The sequence below is a fragment of the Halichondria panicea genome, chromosome 10 (assembly GCF_963675165.1).
Source record: "Halichondria panicea chromosome 10, odHalPani1.1, whole genome shotgun sequence".
Taxonomy (NCBI): Eukaryota; Metazoa; Porifera; class Demospongiae; order Suberitida; family Halichondriidae; genus Halichondria; species Halichondria panicea.
Genome location: NC_087386.1, coordinates 3,264,486 through 3,284,154, shown reverse-complemented (window position 1 = coordinate 3,284,154; position 19,669 = coordinate 3,264,486). Strand labels below are relative to the sequence as shown.

Here is a 19,669-nt window from a genome sequence, read left to right as displayed (position 1 = left end):
GCTGTTACTAGCTAGTACAGGGAGGGATGCAGTCACCTAATGGGAGTTATTACTGAGTAACCGTCAGCGCATGCGCCTGAATAAAATTTATGGCGTCCCTATAGGTCACGTGTCTCCTTAAATCGCCTAACCGTTATAAAAGCGAAAACTCGGCCTGGGATCGAGGCTAGTGACTCCTCAGTTCTCTCACTAGCCCTAGCCCTCGAGACCAGGCCAGAGGACAAGTTAGCTAGAGCGATCTAATGATGATCAGTTCAGGCAGAATTCAGAGAAGTGGAAATAAGAGTGTAGCTTCCCAGTATTCACAATAAATAAATTAATATCTTGCACCGCGCCGCGCCAGTAGTCTATACTATAACATACTGTCTATAATATAGTTCATAATAATGCAGGGTGGCCATAGCCCGCTTGTTTTGTTATTCTGCAAGCTGATGAGAGGCATAGATCGATAGTACAGAGTCCTAGAAATTCAGTCTGTTACTATAATAATTATAATTATAAAGTAACACAGACACTAGATCTATTGATTGGAGAAAAATCGGTCTAATTCACAGAGTTCTCAGCCCCTCCCCTTTTCGAGTTTTAGCTGTGTAGAACCTGAACCGCAAGGCAGAGAAGCTCCATTGTATCACTGCACTGTTTGCCTCAACGAAATGGTCATGTGTACCACCTTAACAGTATTTCTGCTGCTAGTATTGCACGTTTTTGGTCAAGAACAAATCCAGTCGGAGTGTTACGAGGCAAATGGAATTGCTGTTCATTGTGAGCCACCCACACAATCGTTTTCTTTCAACCAAGTTCCAGAAGTGAACAGCACATGTGGATTTCCTCCTACTGAATTTTGTACAAGACAATACAGCCTGATACTTAGGGAAGTCACTAGTGACTGCTCTGCTATATGTGATGCAGACAGTTCCGTTAACTCTCACCCTCCAAGTTTAATTACTGATTTTCTTCTGAATGAAGAGAGTTGGTGGCAATCTGAGAATACTTTTGACACACAGAATGTTGTAGTAATCGAACTTTCTCTACAAACTCTTGTACAGGTTGAAGTAATAAGATTCAACTTTGCTTCATTCATGCCAAACAGCTTTTACATTCTGAAATCTGATGATTATGGCCAAACGTATACTCCCTATCATTACTTCGCTGTTTCTTGTGTTGACACATTTGGTCTCGAGTCGAATCAGATGCTTGATATAGCCAATGAAACAACTGTTTTGTGTCAGAGTATTAATCTTCCTCCAGCCCCTGGAGCAAAGAGTTTCTTTCCCCGACTTGGTCGACCATCTGCTAATGACTCTATTCCTGGTTATAGCAGCATGCTGTTTGATTTTCTCACTGCTACCAACATCAGAGTGGTGCTCGCTGAACACTTTCCAATCCCGGACTTGGCACCGGATGACTTTGGCTACTACTATGCAATCAATGATTTGAATGTTGTTGGAAGCTGTCAGTGCAATGGGCATGCGTCTGCCTGTACAAGAAGCCCCACTACACATGAGTATGAATGTGTTTGTCAACATAATACCGCTGGACAATTTTGTGAACGTTGCGCAGATTTTTATCAAGATAGGCCATGGCACAGGGCAAATGGAAATGGAGAGATTGAATGCCAAAGTGAGTGCATAAATGTAACAGGTGTATTGCGCTTGGTTGAGATTAGGGTTGGTTGAAGTAGCATAGGCTTGAATGAAAATTGTGATTTCTGGAACTCCCAAAAATGTGCAAGATTGTATGCCAGTTGTCCTTTATTGAGAGGTTGTATTCACTAAAACACTAAAGTTATTGGTATTCAGCTTATGGGAGGTTCCACGGTAGGTGGTGGACCTGTTCCACCCACTTTTTTGAATGTTTACCACAGTTTGGCATAATTGGATATGAATTTGTTTACACTAGTCTTGTATGTGCAAAGTACATTGGATGATTGTGTATCATCCATCACCAACCATAACTAGTCAAGCTTGAATTATTTATTTATCAGTGATCATTACACCCTACAGTGTGTAGCTGCAATGGCCACTCAACAATATGTGTGTTTGACTCGGACGTGTACTCTCAGTCTGGGGAAACAAGTGGGGGTGTGTGCATCAATTGCCAGGACAACACTGCTGGAAGACAATGTGATCAATGTGCTACTTCCCACTATCAGATACCAGGTCTCGATATCAGTGATGTCAATGCCTGCCAACGTGAGTTTTTTTTTTGCATCCTGAATTTGAGACGTTCATAATAGAAAATCATTATGCAACACTGGTGTATAATTATCATCAATTACTATTATTATGCTTGAAGATAATTATAATTTATGTCTGCCGATTTGCTTTGATATCCAAGCAGTAGGTACAGTCATGTAATTATAGTAGTCGTGTTAAAATGTGTGTGGCAAAATTGTGTATGTATATGTTTATCGTTTTAAGGACAGGATGAGATTCATAGTCCCACCTTTTTATGTTTTGTCTAATTCTCAAAGCGTGCAACTGCAATCTTGCTGGAGTGACAGATGATGGTGAGTGTACCCGAGGAGCAAACCAGGGTGTTGAAGTCAGGCAGTGCTTTTGTAAATCTCAAGTGATTGGACAAGCGTGTGAACAATGCATGTCTGGTTTCTATAACTTGACTATTGAAAACCCAGATGGCTGTCAAGGTATGTTATTGTCACATTAATTCCAATTTTTGATACGGTTCCATTTATGCAGAATGTAACTGTAACTCCACTGGATCCCTAAGCACAGAATGCAATCCTGTAAACGGTGTGTGTCAGTGTAAACAAAACATTGTTGGTGATAAATGCGACCAATGCCTACCCAACTTTTATCAACCTATCCCAATAACCTCCGAAGGTTGTCTGCCTTGCAATTGCAACTCGGGTGGTTCGATTAACTCCCAGTGTGACATGATTACTGGACAGTGTGTTTGTAGACAGGGTATCCAAGGAAGGACATGTTCAGAAACTATTAACGGGTACTTCTATCCCTCTATCGATTATCTCCGTCTGGAGGCTGAAAAATATAGCTCTAATCGAATTATTGAAACCAGTGGAGAAAATGAACGATTTACGGGCACTGGTTATGCTCGTGTCACTAGTACTTCCGATAGGCTAGAGTTGGGATATTTGACTGCCCCAGTAAGTGGGCTGTACATCATTTACATCAGGTACAACCTTCAAGGAATAACCATGTGGGATAGTGTTACACTGTCAATTACACCCAACCCAAATGTTGGGAGAGACTCTTTCAGCTGTAGTGAGAGTATCGAGGAGATAACTACAAATACATCGATCATTTACTCTTCGTGGCCAATGGGGAGTGGTGTAACCAACTCTGTTGCTGTTTGCCTACGTGCAGGACAAAGCTATAACTATAGTCTCCATGATTTTTCATCAGGGTTATCTGGCAGCCCCGGCATGTTCGACATTGACTCCCTTTTTATAGTCCCGATAATGGCTGCAGGTCTCCCCATATTTGATCATACTCAACTTGTTTCCGATTACATGGACTGCATTAATGAGTACAGTCATATCATTACTCGGTCCTCAGCCAATCCGTCATGTGCCTTGACAATATTCACCATATCAGTAGCTGTGTACAATGGAGCATTGGGTGAGTGAACTGTTATTTCATTCTATAGCTAGTCAGCTAAGATATATTGTAAGTGCATGCCTTCGTTGTTCCTAAAATGGTTGTTCAAGGATATATATCACTACAGAGTGCAGCTGTGATGAGACTGGCAGCCAACGTGGCACTACTTGTCAGGCTTTTGGAGGGAAATGCTTCTGTTTGCCGGGAGTGAGGGGGCGTCAATGTGATCAGTGCATTCCCAGCTATTACAACCTTAACACCAGTGGCTGTTCAAGTGAGTGTCTCACACTTGCCTCTTGTTCATTGTTAAAATGAAATACTCTTCACATATGTGTAGGATGTGACTGTGATGTTGATGGTTCCATTAGCCCTTATTGTGATTCTACTAGCGGTGTGTGTCAGTGCATAGAGAACACTGTTGGAAGAGATTGCTCGTCATGTGCTGAAGGATTCCGAAACCTTGGAGATCTACAGTGTTTCTCGTGCAACTGTAGTCTTATTGGTAACAAGAAAATAATTATGCAGCATACAAATATATAATTATACCTTACACATAATTATTGCTACAATGTTGTATTAATTAGTATAAGTATAAAAGTAGACAGAATTTTACTTTGACTAAAATAAAAGACCACTGTTTATAGGGAGCCGATATCTATCATGTACATATGTGCGAGATAATAATTATGTCGTTTTGATCCATATTCTGTAGGAGCTGTGAATACCAATTGTGATGATACATCTGGTGTGTGTGAATGCAAGCCTGGTGTAACCGGGGCAACTTGTGACCGGTGTGCACAATTTTACTACGGCTTTCAGGAGTCCGGTTGCAGGTACAGTGCATGTGAGAACTCTCTCACAAATGTGACAGTACATACATGAGCATATTAAGGCCATATTAAAGTGGGTGGAATGAAATTTAGCTAAGTATGTGTATATCATGGTGGCCTGGAGTACCCTAGCTGCCTGTCTAAGGTGCATCTACGTAGTAATAATACATGTAGATGCATGTATCCATTTTTCCCACACCATTTATTTTTCTGAAGGTCATGTGACTGTAATGCTACTGGATCGTTTGGTAAAAGCTGTGATCTCGTTACTGGTCAGTGCGAATGTGTTATGAATGTTACGGATCGTGACTGTTCTTTGTGTCAATTCGGAACTTTCAACTTGCAAGAGAGCAACCCCAACGGTTGTCAGAGTTGTTTCTGTGCTGGCCTCACCTCACGGTGTTCCGCAGCCGACGGTTTTGTACGATCTTCAGTGTCTACCTTGTTTAATTCTTCAGCAGTCGTTCCACTAGATGGTTGGCAGCTAGTCACTGCCAATGAAAATGACACAATTGAGGTGATGCAAGGGGATGCTGGAATTGTTATCCCTGGCAATTTGGAAGGTAAACTTTTAGCACCTAACCAATTTCTTGGAAATAAACTTAGCTCTTACAGTCAATACCTGCACGTTGGCATGGCAGCTGTGGCAGAAAATTACTCTGTAGACCCTTATGACGTAGTACTTGTGCGTGAGAACATTCAACTTGGTGCATTATTAATGGAAATTGACGATGGATTGTTTTCTGTTCAGTTTCACGAAACTGCTGGATGGCTGCATTTAGTTACCTCAACTCCCGCTTCTCTATCCGATCTTCAATATGTGCTATTTTCACTAAACAGTCTGTACATTTCGGTAAATTTCAACACTGAAGTGTTATTGTCTCAAATTAGATTGGATACAGCTGTTAGATCATCTGGTCTTGGTGAACAAGTTTCTTGGGTTGAGGAGTGTGAATGTCCTCTGGGCTATGCCGGACTCTCTTGTGAGCGATGTGCACAAGGCTATACAAAAACAGCACAGAGTACATGTGAGCCTTGTGAGTGTAATGGATTCTCAAACAACTGCGACCCTGGAAATGGTGTGTGCATGAATTGTTCCCAAGCAACAGAAGGGCCCGCCTGTGGAAGTTGCCAGCAAGGGTTCTTTGGTGATCCAATCAGAAATATTAGCTGTAAACCTTGCCCTTGCCCTCTGTCTCAACCAGGTGGCCAGTTTTCAGATGAGTGTGTCCTCCTCCCAAACGGTGAAGCAATGTGCACTAATTGCCCCAGTGGGCATGTCGGGCAAAACTGTGAATTTTGTAGAACTGGTTACTTTGGAGATCCTACTGGACTCTTGACTGGACAACCTTCCTTGTGCACGGATTGCTTGTGCAACAACAACATCAACCTAGATGACCCACTTAGTTGTAACACTACTACGGGTTCCTGTACTCGTTGTCTTGGGAGTACCGCGGGTGATCAGTGTGAACGATGTGCAGATGGATTCTATGGTGACGCTGTAACATCGAAGAACTGTACTGGTGAGTAATCCACATGTTGAAGCTTTTTTCTGACAATGTACTGACTACAACGACATACATGTACGTAATTCACCTTTGCAGTAGGTAGTATATACATTGTATACGTACTTACCTACATTAACACTGCTGTACTTAACATCATTAATTTTTGTTGATCATGCATTCAGACTGTGACTGTGAGCTCAGTGGTTCTGAGAGTAGTGTCTGTAATATGGAGCTTGGGCAGTGTGCTTGTCTACCCAATGTGATTGGACGGAGCTGTGACCGCTGCACTCTAGGCTATTTCGGGTTTGGCCAGGAATCTGGGTGTCTTCCGTGCAACTGTAATACTATTGGATCAGTTAGCTCTCAATGTGATGACAACAGACAGTGTACTTGTCTCCCTGGGGTTACTGGAGATAATTGTGACCAGTGTCTTCAAGGGTACTTCAATTTCACAACTGTCGGATGCCAAGGTTTGTTTCTACCATACGTATATGAATGCGAATGTGGGTTTGCAATAACTATAATTATGTTGTGATGTGAATCACTGCCCGTAAGCAATCTGATTGAGTGGTTATGAATACTTTGTTTGTGTTTGCAGAATGTTCCTGCTCTCAATTCAACTCCCAGTCAGTATTTTGTGAAGCAGATGGTGTCTGTATATGCCTGCCTGGATCTACTGGCTCTGATTGTAGAGATTGTGTTACGAATTATTTTCAAACCAGTCAAAGATGCAGAGGTACATACATACCATAAATTGGGTTTCGAATGCGACTTTCTTTCCATTGCATTTCGCATAATTCGCAAAACACAAAGAGTGAGCATGCATGCGCATTTTCCCTTGTTTTTTGCATGCAATTTGCAAATTAACGCAATCAGGCTTATACAGTGTCATTCTAAACCCGACGGTGCATACTAGCTCCACCCGTGTAGTTTTTGAGCAAGCAGAATAGCCCTATAAATAATGAAGTACATAAAGTAATTTTCATTGTAGTGGACTGACATTTACAGTAGTACACAGCGTATTATTTTAAACACATGATTAATCTACTGAGTGACCAGGTGCCTAGATGTGGTCAAATGTCGTTGTAAAATGATAAGGGCCGGGGCATCCAATCTACGATGTACCCGGTACATGTATTAATTAATTTACTTTTGTGGGATTGTGTCTTCTCTGAACATCCTAATGTGCATGTAACGATTGTGTTTTTGCGTCATTCCTTTCCAGCATGTCCCAGTTGCTATCAAGAAATCGAAGATAACGCAGTGGATGCTGAAGCTCGGTATTTTATCGCACAAAACAGACTCACCAAACTCCAAGATATGCTAACTGCTTTGGGCCTTGGGCCCTTCAACCCTCGATTAGCAGGCAAGCAACAAGTGGTTAATAATATTGTATCAGTTATTGATGCTCTCAGTGTCAGAGAGACAAATTTAACTACTAGATTCAATACCCTTGTACGTGTGGCAGTGGAAGTTCTTCAGTCACAGAGCACGTCGATACAGTTTTCTTTGGAGACGCTAAAAAGCACTTCCACTACAGTTTTAGTTCTTGGTTCCACATCTAATGAGTTACTTGATCGTATCATTAATGAGTTCTTCTCGGCGAATTCATTTTTAGACATTATTCAAAATGAACTGCTTCCGTTTATCCAAATGTCATCTTACCGTATTCAAGCTAGTCTTAATAGTAGTCTAAATGTCTCCCAGGCTGTAGCTAAATCAGTGCAGTTTGTTTCTGGTCAAGTTGCCGAAATTCAGAATAACTTAATCCAAATTGCAACGTTCCTAGCAAATGCTCGGCAAGAAGCTGGTAGCATATTTCATCTGTTTAGCAACACCTCGGCATCGATAAATGATTCGTACGAAATGCTCGATGCAGCAGCTGTTGATATCAATCGCATTGTTTCAATGGTAAACAACCTCACATCAAATTTACAAATACTTCAAGACCAATTACTTTTGCTTCAGAGTGTACCAGATTGTCCACCTGAAGAAATTCTACGAAAGTTAATCTCTCTTTCACATGCAACAGAAACTGACGTTAACACTGACATCTCAATCGAAATTTCTAACCAGCATCAGCAACTGTATGCACTTAATCAAACATTGGCTAGAGAATTAAGTAGCTTCCAAGTTGTACAAGCTCGATTAGCAGTCGATGAAAGCCGTGTGTTTGGTCAGAGTAACAGAGCCCAAGATCTTCCAAATAAAGCGTACGAGACAGCTGATTCCGTTGCCGAACAGATAGAATTAGCTGAAACTATTCTGCGAAACTTGCTGGACTTTAACAATAATTCGTTGCAAATCTCACTTCAGGCTAATATGGCATTGCAGCATGTGACCAGTATAAACGAAAGTGCTGCTCTCATACTGAGTGAAGCGGAACTGTTCCAAAAACAACTTTCTGAACTAACGGGCCGAGTAAATACAACAAAAGCACACATTTCAAAGGCTTTTGATCTTGTTTCTTCAGCTAAGCAAGTAAGTTTAAATTATCTTGCATGCAGTATTATTATTGCAATACCATAAGCACTTGCACCCAACGTTTTATGCTTGCGAAACATGCTGGTTTATGCCAGAACTACACAGCTAGAGTTAACTGACACACACTGGGCTGAATCTAGATAGAGTACAGTACATTGGAGCAATTGCAGAGAGTCAGTAAACATTGCAAAAGCTGAGCTAGAGTAGTTTGTGCCTGCCGAATGTAAAGTGCTGAGTCAGCAACGAGCCCCACTCACTCTCTAATCCCCCCTTAGCAATGAGCCCCGGCTCATTGCTGACTCAGCACTTTACATTTGCCAGGCAATTACTATTTATTAGTTCTAGGTTCGCTAACACGCACACAAGGTTTAGTATTATTGGCTGTGTGTTATTTGCTCAGTGTCCGTTGTTTTGTTGCAACAAAGCACGCTCTCATTTTTATCCGTGACATTCATTCTGACATTCTCTTGTTTGCAGGATGTAATGTCTCTCACGGCATCACCACTCGTAGAATTTGAAGCTTCAAACATCATAGAAGCAAAGTCAACTGTCAATGCAGTAAGGGATTTATCAAGTGATGTGCAGAGCATCCACAGTATGACTAACGATGTGCTCAGTGATATAGATGATCTTGCAGAAAGTGTAGCCAATATTGAAACTGGACTCAACACAACATTGGCTGCATCTGGTACAGCACAATCTGCAGTTAATATGTTGCAGGGTGCATTCGACCAATTGGAACTGTCAGACCCCAAAGCTATTGATAGTCTTGAGGTACTTCTTAGTAATGTATTAGCTGAGTTTGCGTTGGCTAATGTTGAAGAAGTCGATTTGTTTCTTCGCAATAAAATTGAAGAGCAACGTCAAAAACGAACGGAATTAGAAGCCAAGATCATTACCGTACAAGAACAGGTAGATTATTTACAAGAAGTGCAATCTAACCTACCGATGGAGTGTGTTAGGTGATATGTATGCTTTGTACAAAACAGTTTTTTAGAACAAAATGAACAGTAGTTAATGGACTGTTTACTTGTTGCTATTTCATGCACTGCATTCTTGGCATAGCAATTTATACACCTCTTATTATGCACTTGTCAAACTAATGCCCCACGGGATAGGTTGGGATTAGATCATGTGATAGGTCTAATCCCCACCTATCCCTGATAGGGGGGGGGGGGCAGAGGAGACACCTCCAACAACCATCCGCCTAACATTAATTTTTGCTGAATCAGCATTTTCATACTCGTCTTAGACTTAGTCCTCTGTCTTGTATTGTTACTTGTTGCCCAGTGAGTGGGCCGATCAAAGCAATTAAGTGCTCTGTATATGGCGTGTTGCATCACTACCATAGCAACCATAATTATACAACTCTGCAAAAAATGGGAAAGAGTAGGGTTGGAAGAGCATGCGCACTGAAGTAACAAAAAGTTCGAAAACAAGATTATGGGTTGGTATAGTCTTTGCATGCTCTCTAACTAGTTGGGGGTGGACTCTTTCCCATTTTTTCACAAAATGTTTTTTGCACTTGTTTGTAACTTTTTTCACTGCATGCATTATTATAGAGAGTTAACTTATTATAAGTGGGGAGACCACTAATGACGTACGTTTTGTAATAGGCGTTTCTTTTAGGGTTAGTACCCATATTCGTGTTCACTTCCTTTTTGGTATTTGAATAGCTCATCCAACATGCAACCATAGATATTATAGTATCTATGATGCAACTGTCATAAAGTTTTTGGTCTTGTACAACCAGTGTAGAGATGTTGCAGTGAACTTTTCGAGGGAATTCATCAGATCATCCTTTAATTAGACAGCTAGCAGTTATAGTTTCGAAGTGCACTTTAAAAACTAGTCAATGTTTTTTTTAAATAGATCTGGGCAAACTCAATGTTTTCTATTGATTCGATATCGATCTCTGATAGATATAATAATTAGAGATTGATATCGAATTGCATACCTAGTTAGTGCAAGATAATTATTATCTTGCACTAACTAGGTATATACAAAAACATGAACAGTGCATAAGTACAACTACATGCCCTTTCTACAACGCTCCTTAGAGGGTGAGCCGAACCATGACTGATTTGGGTTAGGCAGCTCCTCTAATTGATTTCAGCTTGGGAGGGGGTAAAGACGTAGCCTGGCCACCTCATCGGACGAATGTTCTATTTACCCCCCAAGGAAGGCAGCAGCTAGAGATATGAGTGCTAAGTAGATCTATTGGTATTACAAGAAAGTTGTGCACTAGGTCTAAAACTCAGAGTAAATAATTACTTCAGAATCAATATAGTTAACAGGATATTAATTGAAGAATAAGGTGGCCGAAACAAATAGGGGAACATATTAAAGAAAAACAGGTAAACCAAGTAAAATCTACCAAGCTAGCAATCAGTCCTATCAGCATAATTATAAGAAAACAGTGGTAAAATTTAGGGGAGGGAGCGGAAAAATTATGATCGAGGTAGATCTACATTATGATCGAGGTAGATCTACATGTATAAAGAGCAGATCATGCCATGCAGGCGTGTGGCTTTAATTAAGAGGGTAGATTTGTTGTCAGACATACGACAAGTGCGAGTTCAGGGTACAGGGTGAACAGTGAGTTACTGAAGTGCTAAAAACCTTCATTGGCTGCACTTCAAAGGCAGCATGCACTGCCTAGGTCTAACCAGGAGATACAAACTGATTGTCCCTAACTGTTTGCGGTGACTCTTTTCTGTCCAGTGCTTTTCATGTATCTCCTGTGAGGGTGGGGGTACCGGGTATTGTAGTCATGGTAGAGTCAGTGCATGAATTCACTCCTGGTCTAACTGGTACTGCAGGAGTGTGTGCCACAAAAATTAACCTCGCATGCATTCATATTGCCCTTTAGCGCTGACCAGCAGTAACGTCACCTTTCTTAAATCATTTACTTCATTGTACTGTCCACATGTCATTGATGTTTGTGGTCAACACAGCTCTGTAGACTCTGGACTGTAGTTTGGCCACGCCCTCCCTAACTTGAAAAGTAAATTTAGTACTGCACTGAGCATGAGTGACATAATTAATTAATAGAGAAAGGCTGACTGACTGAGTGCAGAAACCCAAGAATGGCTGCAGAAAGGTGATCATGAATTGATCTCTATGTTGCCAGACCCATGTCATTATTTTTACAGGTCATTGAAACCAGATGAAAACCATGAGAAATTATTCGATGATGTTTTTGGTTTGATTAAAAACTACCTTGTCAAGTACCATGAACGGACTTCTAAGGTTTGTTTGGGAAGTTTTACACTACTTACGTCATTGTGTACATGGCAACGTAACCAAGGGTATGTTGTGGCATATATAACAGCAAAAATGTTCCACAGTGACATTAATGGATAGCGAACTCTGGCACAAGATTCGTGAATAGTTTACGTAACAATAGTCTCAGGATCCTTCAGAGGGTCTTCTTGTCTTAATTAAGGTCATTTCACAATAGGATGTGATTGCTCATGGAATTTAATCAAATTCGTGATCTTCTGCTTCTACGTGTTTAGCGCTGACGTCTCTGCAAACCTACTTGGTTGTTTTTTACTTTGCAGCAGCTTCTACATATTATTTAAATTAATTAAACCGAGGTTAGATATTCAGTGTTCTGTTTCTGTGATGTCAAAGACAAACTGCGATGGTAATGACGTTATAGACACTTGTAATCTATAAATTTCCTGACAAAAGACGCGGGTGGTGACCGCACATGATTAATTGTTACCGCAACATTTGCGTAACCAATTTTTTGATGTTAGTGAAAGATCGTGTCCATGATGGCCACTCCATGCAAAGGGTGTAGGAAAGTAGCCTTACTCAGCTTTATTGATGTACATGTTTTCACACTACTGGCTGGGCTTATTATGCTTGCAAAGTAATTGAAATAATCTGTCTTGACAATAGTTATGATCAATCAAAACGAACGAAATAGCCGTCAAGATTTTTTCTGGCAGTAACTTGATCGTTAGGACATTGTTTTATGCACTTGCCTTGCTGCAGGTTATTGATTTCAAACTTCCTAGCGAGCTCAACAAACAGATTGATTTCAGAGTAGGGGACAATGGAGTGGATGCAAAGGACATTTTGTCTCTTTGTGATAAAGTTCTTTCACTTTCTGTGCACACATGTGAGTGTTATATACTCGTTTGTATACCGTATAGTGGGTATATTTCGAACATTTTATACCCACGAATGCATGCATGCATGCATGCTGCAAAAAGGGTGCTATTCTGCGAAAATTAAATCCCCAAAAACCTTTCTAACTAACGGTCATTCCCCGAAACAAAAGTTTATACTCTCGAAATATACCCGCTATACGTATAATATTATGTGGTATGGCAGCTAGTGTTACGTATAGGTTATTGTTTCCAGATCAAAGCAACCCAGTGCTCTGTATATGGCATGTTGCATCACTACCATGTAATGCAGTGCAATGTAATTATGGTATGTTGTTGCACTGTGTGTAAATGCAGTAGATGAAATCTGCTTTTTGAGTTATGGCCCACCCTCCCACGGCAATTGGTCCCTTTTATAGGCTACTTCCCTTTGCACTAGTTGTGGGAAGCAAAACTAAGAATTTACTATGGAACTCAGCAAAACTGAATTCACTCAAAACACATGTCTTTTATGGAAAAACTTGACGTCATTACGTCATTGGGCAACAAGTTAGTTATTGCATGCAGGTGCCCTCGTGCAACATGCCAAATATTGCACTGGAGCAACATAATACCAGAGGGCTGCATGCAATCGTGCTGGGCAATAACTAATACTTATGCCTCAGTGCGCACATATGCAAGCGAGGTGCACGGTAGTGTGTGTGTCTGTGTAGACTGCTACAGCTGCTCAAGGATCAATGAAGTGCAAGTAAGAGTTTCTAGTCATGCTAATCATGGATTTGTAAAATAATGCTTTGTTCTCAAGTTATGCCTAGTTTTGCTTACTTGGAATGTTATTGCAGCCTATTCAGAAGAGCGCGTAACAAAACTTGTCCATGGAGTGTTGCTACTCTACAGTACTTAGTAGACTCTCTGCACTAGAACACTAGCTATTGGTAGCTGAAAGAGTGAGAAGAGAGCAGCAAGGCTCTACTGACATGATGCTGCAGCCAATTAATTTTAGCTTTTAGACACTTAATTTATACTTTGGTATAGTTTTTAGCATCAATCATCATTTGAGTTTCCATAATACATGCAGATGCATGCAGCAAAATTACCGTAAGAACATTACGATATCTGTGTGTGTTTTTTTTAGCAACAGCTAGGCTCACATTCACCAATTAAGGCATCAGCACCCGTGGTGCTTTCATTACTCATGCAAGATATATGTACAGCTAATAAAACTCGAAGGCATGACTGCTGATTGCGTAATAATTGCAAGGATTGTACCCGACTGCATTGGGATTCGCCACGCATCAATGCAAGCTAGGTTGAATCGGTCGGGCGGTTGATTTATGAGGGAATTGAACTATGGTGATGCCATGGATATTAATGTAAGAAAGAAGGCCTGCTACTGACTGTTTGCGCATTATGCGCAAATTATTGGATATTTTTCCCATAAAATTCTGAACTTTTTGTCGAAAATAATTTGCGAAAAAAGAATAAAATTAAGTTATGTACATGTGCAGTCATGTATATAGCTATAGCTAGCTAGAGACATAGAAAGTCTATTTTTGCAGCATATTTCACTTTGCAGCACTTTTCTTTCTGATACATGTAGCGTTTCACAAGGCTAGTGTCAGCTTTCACTCTGTTCAAATGATGGATCAAGGGTAGCTATCAGCATCCTCTCAGGTAGGGCTAGAAATCTTCAATCAAACTGTGCATACAACGGAGTTGCTATACCGCTAGATTGTTCAATCTACCACTTCCTTTCCGTGGTGATGTCATTGTTTTACTACATATACACTCTGACTATGGTTAGCGCATGCTTATAAAGCAGTCGATACAAGGCCCACTCTCAGTATTACGTCTCTTGATTGTTATGATCTATTATTATAATTATTCCCATGCAGGTCATCCGCATTTTTACAACACCCTGTTTGGTGATGCGGATGAGATTGGTCTTCTTGGAGCTTTTGTCAGTGCTACGTCCAATACAAATGTGTTTACTTATGAGATGGCTCCAGTGTACACTTTAATGGAGAGCCAGGTTTTTACTCAAATCCGAGAACTGGTGGGCTGGGATGTAGGAGATGGAATCTTTTCACCAGGAGGATCCATCTCAAATTTGTATGGCCTTCTGCTTGCCAGGTTCAAGCAGTTTCCAGAGTCAAGGAATGCGGGAAATTATGGTCTGCCAAAGATGGCCTTGTTCTGCTCTAAACAAGTGAGAGTGGGGTCAGGATGAGTTCATGTACACATCAATACGTAGAAACTTAATTAAGTTAGGATGTGCGCTAATGGAGTCAATAGCAGATCTCTATGCGCTTCATTATAATACAGCATTTCTCCAACTCTACCCAGTAACTGGGTGTCACCATGACGAGTGATGACTACTAGCTTGCGACTAACTGTATAATTATATCATAATAGTTAGCTATTAAAACATTAGCATTCATTATAATTGTTATAAAACCAGGACTTGGAACAACAGGTGTTCAAGTCCATGCACCTCATCTAGGTAACATTCTCTCAGGATGATCACAATACATGCATGTATAACAGTGTGCCAATCTATCACCAGCTATAAGTATCTACTCATTCACTATAGCTAGCTTGCTAGCTCAATCAATTCTATGACATATCTGTCACGTAATAATTGCTTATAATTATTCTAATGCAACCAGCAGTTGCATGAGTATAATTAAGCATGCGCTTAAAATATAGATACGTGTGTACCCTTATAATCTACTTAAATGAAGCCTTGAAATTATTCGTGCCATACCATATCTTTTCATACAGTCGCATTACTCCGTGCTCAAGTCAGCAATCGTTATGGGAATAGGCTTAGGGAATGTCACGCAGATAAAGTGTGACTTAAAGTAAGTTAAATTTTTGTTCATGTATACATGTATATACTGCTGTTTATGTAGCGGAAGGATGATTGCAAGTGAATTGGACTCGGAATTGGCCAAAGCAGTATCTAGTGTGAGTCATCTTGTAGCGCACATAGTGCAATGTATTGTAGATCTGAATTAATAACAAATTAAGCACCCTCCAAATAGTTTAAGCAATATAATTTCGGCCTGAAGCTGTCAGTGAATACATCGGTGCCCGTAGTATAATAGTTTAAATATACTCTATAGCTGTTGAAGTCTTTTCCTCTGTTTATATCTTTGACTGCACATACGACGTACATGCAGGGTATTGTTCCTGTAGCAGTTGTTGCAACTGCTGGCACTACAGTTCTTGGGTCCATTGACCCCCTGGATCAAGTTGCTGATGTGTGTGAGAAGCACAAGGTTTGGCTACATGTTGATGCTGCAGTGGGAGGGGCATTGCTATTCTCACGAAAACATAGGCAAAGTCTAGCAGGAATCGAGAGGTGAGCCATCGTTATTTGTAACTTAATTGTGTGTAGACTTGCAGAATGATATAGATCGATGTAATAATAATAATACAGTACGTACCACTTAATTTTAATGATTATGTTAAAATTGCTTCTCGCGAAAATACTTTTAAACTTCTATATACCGTGAAATTTTCCAGGGGCTTATGTTTCACTGTTTTCGTTGATTATAGCTACATGTATCAATGTCATTTAACCAAATAGCGCGAAAGTTATTCAACGAAAAATTTAATGCTTTTTAGAGGCCATTCCATGAAATTTAAGTGCCTAAAAATGTCGCGCTGTACGGATATAATTATTACATATGTACAGGTATGAAACCTACTGGTTGAAAAATACTTGCATTATGAAGCTTAAGGTTTAAAACAGCAATGCATGCATGTATGACGTCCCTATTAAATGCATGCATGTATACCCTCTTTTAATTACAGGGCAGATTCGATGACGTGGAATCCTCACAAGTCTATGGGTGCTCCTCTTCAGTGCTCTTGTTTCGTCACAAAACACCAACACATGCTAGCGGAATGTAACTCTACTGAAGCCGGCTACCTGTTTCAGAAGGATAAGAAAAGTTACGACAGCTCTTTGGATACTGGAGACAAGAGCATTCAGTGTGGACGTCTTGCCGACGTGTTCAAGCTTTGGCTCATGTGGAAGCATGAGGTACGTATGCATTGTTATTCTCCTTCGTCGATGCTATAATTATTGCCTATCTTAGCACTCTGCATATGCACCTCATAATTCCAAGTACACGCACATGTAAGGGTGTTTGGCATCGTCGTTATACACATGCATTTATCCTCATCATGATACCTATTAAACCCCAGAAATGATGCATGTCGTACAACAACTCTAACTGCATGTAGACAAAAAACTTATCATAACATCTTTTGGGCTGCTCTTTTAACAGGGGATGTTGGGTTTGGAAAAGAGAATAGACTGGTGCATGGATCTTAGGGACTATTTCAAGGACAAAATACAAGCAAGGAGGCCAAGGTTCCGACTGCTTGTTCAGGTAAGATAAAAATTTGTTGTACCAGTATATAGGAACTAACTAAGATTGCATGGCCAGCAGTTTAATTACTTATGTTGCACAGATTTTCAAACGGTCATACCGTAGCTAGCCGTCGAACCACCCATATCAAATAACCGCCCATCCCCTACTTTTGCCTGAAAGTCCTGTAGAGGCCTAATTGCAATCGTAGAAGCGCCCACTATTGCACATGCGTATAATTGGGTCAAAGGTCAACATGATACAACTGTGCAGCTATTAAATTAGGCTCATAAATCAGCCGCCCTTCCTGTGTTCAAGGAAGAGCGGTTAATTTATAGAGACTACTATTAAATAGCTAGCTAGCTCATAAACGTGCACAAAACAAGGCTTTAAAATTTACTAGTACTAGCTATAGACCTACATGTATACAACATTGTTAGATCTATCCTAGAACAGACATCAAGCGTTCGAGATACGACTGTTTCTTCTGAACACCAAAACACATGGTCTACTTCCAGCTCAGGCCCCTTTCTCTCTTGTGGCAGAGTGTCTTCTGTGATCACAGAATATGGAGCTGTGTCGTTTTCACAGAAAGTACCAGCATAACTCTCTTGGATGGGCGCTTGCACGGTTCAGTAGCACATAATCAAATATCCGCCCACCCCTTGTTTAGCCTAAATGAAGTTATCAAAACAGGTGGGCGGTTCAACGGTTACTACGGTACATGTAACTTTATCACAGCTAGAAACTAACTCTAAAATTCGTGTGAATGTATCAAAATTGCTCTATAGTAATGAAGTTTTTTGAGGAGCATTGTCCTAACGCTTTTGTGAAGCAAATGAATTTGAGACGTGTGCATAATAAATTTTTTCATCTTCACATTAGCACATGCATTTTGCATTTTGGTATTAAATTCTGCTGTTGTGAAATACGTTTTAAGGATTTATAACGTTTGTTATTAACTTGCAAGTGGTTTTAACATTGCATTTTCCAATTATTCGTGAGTATTGTGATTTTACTCTCATTCGCAGAAATTAATACCTGCAAAAATATGTCACCTGTTTTACCTTATAGTATTTTCATGTCACAATAATTATTATAGTCACAAAATTGAAGATCTACCAATACTTATATAACAACATGCTAAACTATCATCTTTTGGAACGTCCACCTATAGGTTAATATTAAGCAAATGGCCGTTTATAGTGAGACATGCACTTTTCAGGAATATTTTTTTAAGTAAAAGTTGCGGGATTCCACCATGTTAGGGATTCCAATTGTATCTTGTCTCTCTTCATTATTTTATCATAATAATTATACTGAATTCCATCCACAGGAGCCTGACCTCACCAATGTGTGCTTTTGGTATGTCCCCCCTTGCTTGGATGACCTTGCAGTACCAGGACCGACTGATTTCCGTATAGTTTCCTCAGAAAGGCTGAATAAAGTTGCTCCCATCATCAAAGCTCGTATGGTAGCCAAGGGCAACATGATGATGGCCTACCAACCACTGCCAGGGGGTGTGCCTAATTGTCTCCGAATGGTGATCATCAATCCAATGTCCACCAAAAAAGATATGGACTTTGTGCTTGATGAAATAGAAGCACTGGGGCATGACATTGCTGTGTGAGCATTGCCAATTTCCATAATAATTTTCATAAAAATATTTAGGCCTAATTTTTTGCTTTTTTTCGTACTTTGTTTTCAGGTGTATACATGTATATAATTATATATAGATATCTCCATTACCATGTTGTTATACATAATAATTATGATCTCTGTGTGGGAAAGCACCAAATCACATAGTCTTGCTTCTAGAGTGTTGTTCCAAATGAGCTTTCAGTTTGGGCATATTAATAGGTGTTGCCTCACACTTGTGACACCTCAGTGGGAGCTTCAAAAATTCTTCAAACCTACTCTTGTCAAACTGCACCTCTCCCTTTGATTCTAGCAATTCTATGACTTGCTCCGCTTCAACAAAAAACTCAGTTGTGAAGGAGTTCCAATGTTTCTTGTTTTTCAGACATGGAGATACCAAATCCTGGCTTACAACGTGCATGTGCAACCTGGCCATACTTGGTATTGCGTGATATCCATGCCTAAACTTGAGTGTCCCATCCTTCTCTGTCAATTTCTTGGCTAATGTTTTCCCATTCTCCATCATTTGCTTCACTAGCGGGATATGAGTTCTGTTTATATGTCTTAGTGAAGGTATGTCTTCCTTTGGTAGAACCAGATAGTGATGCTTTGCCTTAGGGTAACCGTCTTTAATAGTCACCGTCAAATCATCAGATTGCACCACCATGTCTGGGTTCCCCATACATTCAATTAGCTTCGTGCTCCAGTGACCAGCACTAGGTCGTTTGGCAGGAGTGTACGCACATGCCCCACCAGCACGCTTCATAATCACACTACCTAGATTAAGTGGAAATAGAATTAATCACTGTAGGAAGTGAATACCGAAAAAGCAGAGGATCATAGCAGCGATTCATAGGGTTTATAAAACAGCCACCTACAATATTAATGCTATCTTGCAAGTTGCTGTTAATTATTGCTGACCATAGAGATGTGACAGGAAGAGGACAGTGATGTATATATATATAGATCCAGTGGCTTCAAAACTCAGAACACAAGGCACTCAGACATAAATAATTAATTTGGGAGTCAAATTTTTATGGTAGTTAATTTGGCGGAGTCCAACCAACCACGCAGTTGGTTGGACTCCGCCCAATTAACTACTTGGATAAAAATTATAGC

General features: G+C 40.3%; 3 protein-coding genes across 4 annotated transcripts; 2 read left to right on the top strand and 1 right to left on the bottom strand.

Annotated features, from left to right (window-relative positions):
- Positions 1–565: 565 nt before the first annotated feature.
- On the top strand, positions 566–9,502 carry LOC135342371 (laminin subunit gamma-1-like). The gene is made up of 12 exons (XM_064539099.1): positions 566–1,620; positions 2,004–2,192; positions 2,474–2,647; positions 2,700–3,602; positions 3,709–3,855; positions 3,919–4,083; positions 4,294–4,414; positions 4,628–5,934; positions 6,102–6,389; positions 6,518–6,655; positions 7,145–8,400; positions 8,881–9,502. Exons 1-12 carry the CDS (start codon positions 654–656, stop codon positions 9,367–9,369), a joined length of 6,144 nt encoding a protein of 2,047 aa, XP_064395169.1. The 5' UTR covers positions 566–653; the 3' UTR covers positions 9,370–9,502.
- Positions 9,503–11,358: 1,856 nt separating this feature from the next.
- Positions 11,359–18,710, top strand: LOC135342375 (glutamate decarboxylase 2-like). The gene is made up of 10 exons (XM_064539103.1): positions 11,359–11,506; positions 11,559–11,655; positions 12,412–12,538; positions 14,423–14,736; positions 15,312–15,391; positions 15,443–15,497; positions 15,713–15,894; positions 16,350–16,581; positions 16,829–16,933; positions 18,249–18,710. The coding sequence occupies exons 1-10, from the start codon at positions 11,493–11,495 to the stop codon at positions 18,540–18,542; spliced, it is 1,500 nt and encodes a 499-aa protein (XP_064395173.1). The 5' UTR covers positions 11,359–11,492; the 3' UTR covers positions 18,543–18,710.
- LOC135342377 (aprataxin-like) lies at positions 18,666–19,636 on the bottom strand. Of its 2 annotated transcripts, none has more exons than XM_064539108.1 (2): positions 19,472–19,636; positions 18,666–19,323 (listed from the first exon to the last, which is right to left on the bottom strand). In XM_064539108.1, exon 2 carries the CDS (start codon positions 19,314–19,316, stop codon positions 18,711–18,713), a length of 606 nt encoding a protein of 201 aa, XP_064395178.1. In that variant the 5' UTR covers positions 19,317–19,323; positions 19,472–19,636; the 3' UTR covers positions 18,666–18,710. The 2 variants fall into 2 exon arrangements, with proteins under 2 accessions (XP_064395178.1, XP_064395177.1); XM_064539107.1 differs by having other exon boundaries at positions 18,666–19,327; positions 19,472–19,632.
- Positions 19,637–19,669: the final 33 nt, after the last annotated feature.

What these genes read in the sequence shown, in the direction of transcription:
- LOC135342371 (XM_064539099.1), top strand. Translation starts at nt 654, where the DNA reads ATGGTCATGTGTACCACCTTAACAGTATTTCTGCTGCTAGTATTGCAC. An exon ending in AAACCCAGATGGCTGTCAAG is followed by an intron (nt 2,648 to 2,699) that starts GTATGTTATTGT and finishes CCATTTATGCAG; the next exon opens with AATGTAACTGTAACTCCACT. An exon ending in AACCAGTCAAAGATGCAGAG is followed by an intron (nt 6,656 to 7,144) that starts GTACATACATAC and finishes ATTCCTTTCCAG; the next exon opens with CATGTCCCAGTTGCTATCAA.
- LOC135342375 (XM_064539103.1), top strand. An exon ending in CAGATAAAGTGTGACTTAAA is followed by an intron (nt 15,392 to 15,442) that starts GTAAGTTAAATT and finishes CTGTTTATGTAG; the next exon opens with CGGAAGGATGATTGCAAGTG. An exon ending in TGGCCAAAGCAGTATCTAGT is followed by an intron (nt 15,498 to 15,712) that starts GTGAGTCATCTT and finishes ACGTACATGCAG; the next exon opens with GGTATTGTTCCTGTAGCAGT.
- LOC135342377 (XM_064539108.1), bottom strand. Translation starts at nt 19,316, where the DNA reads ATGAAGCGTGCTGGTGGGGCATGTGCGTACACTCCTGCCAAACGACCT.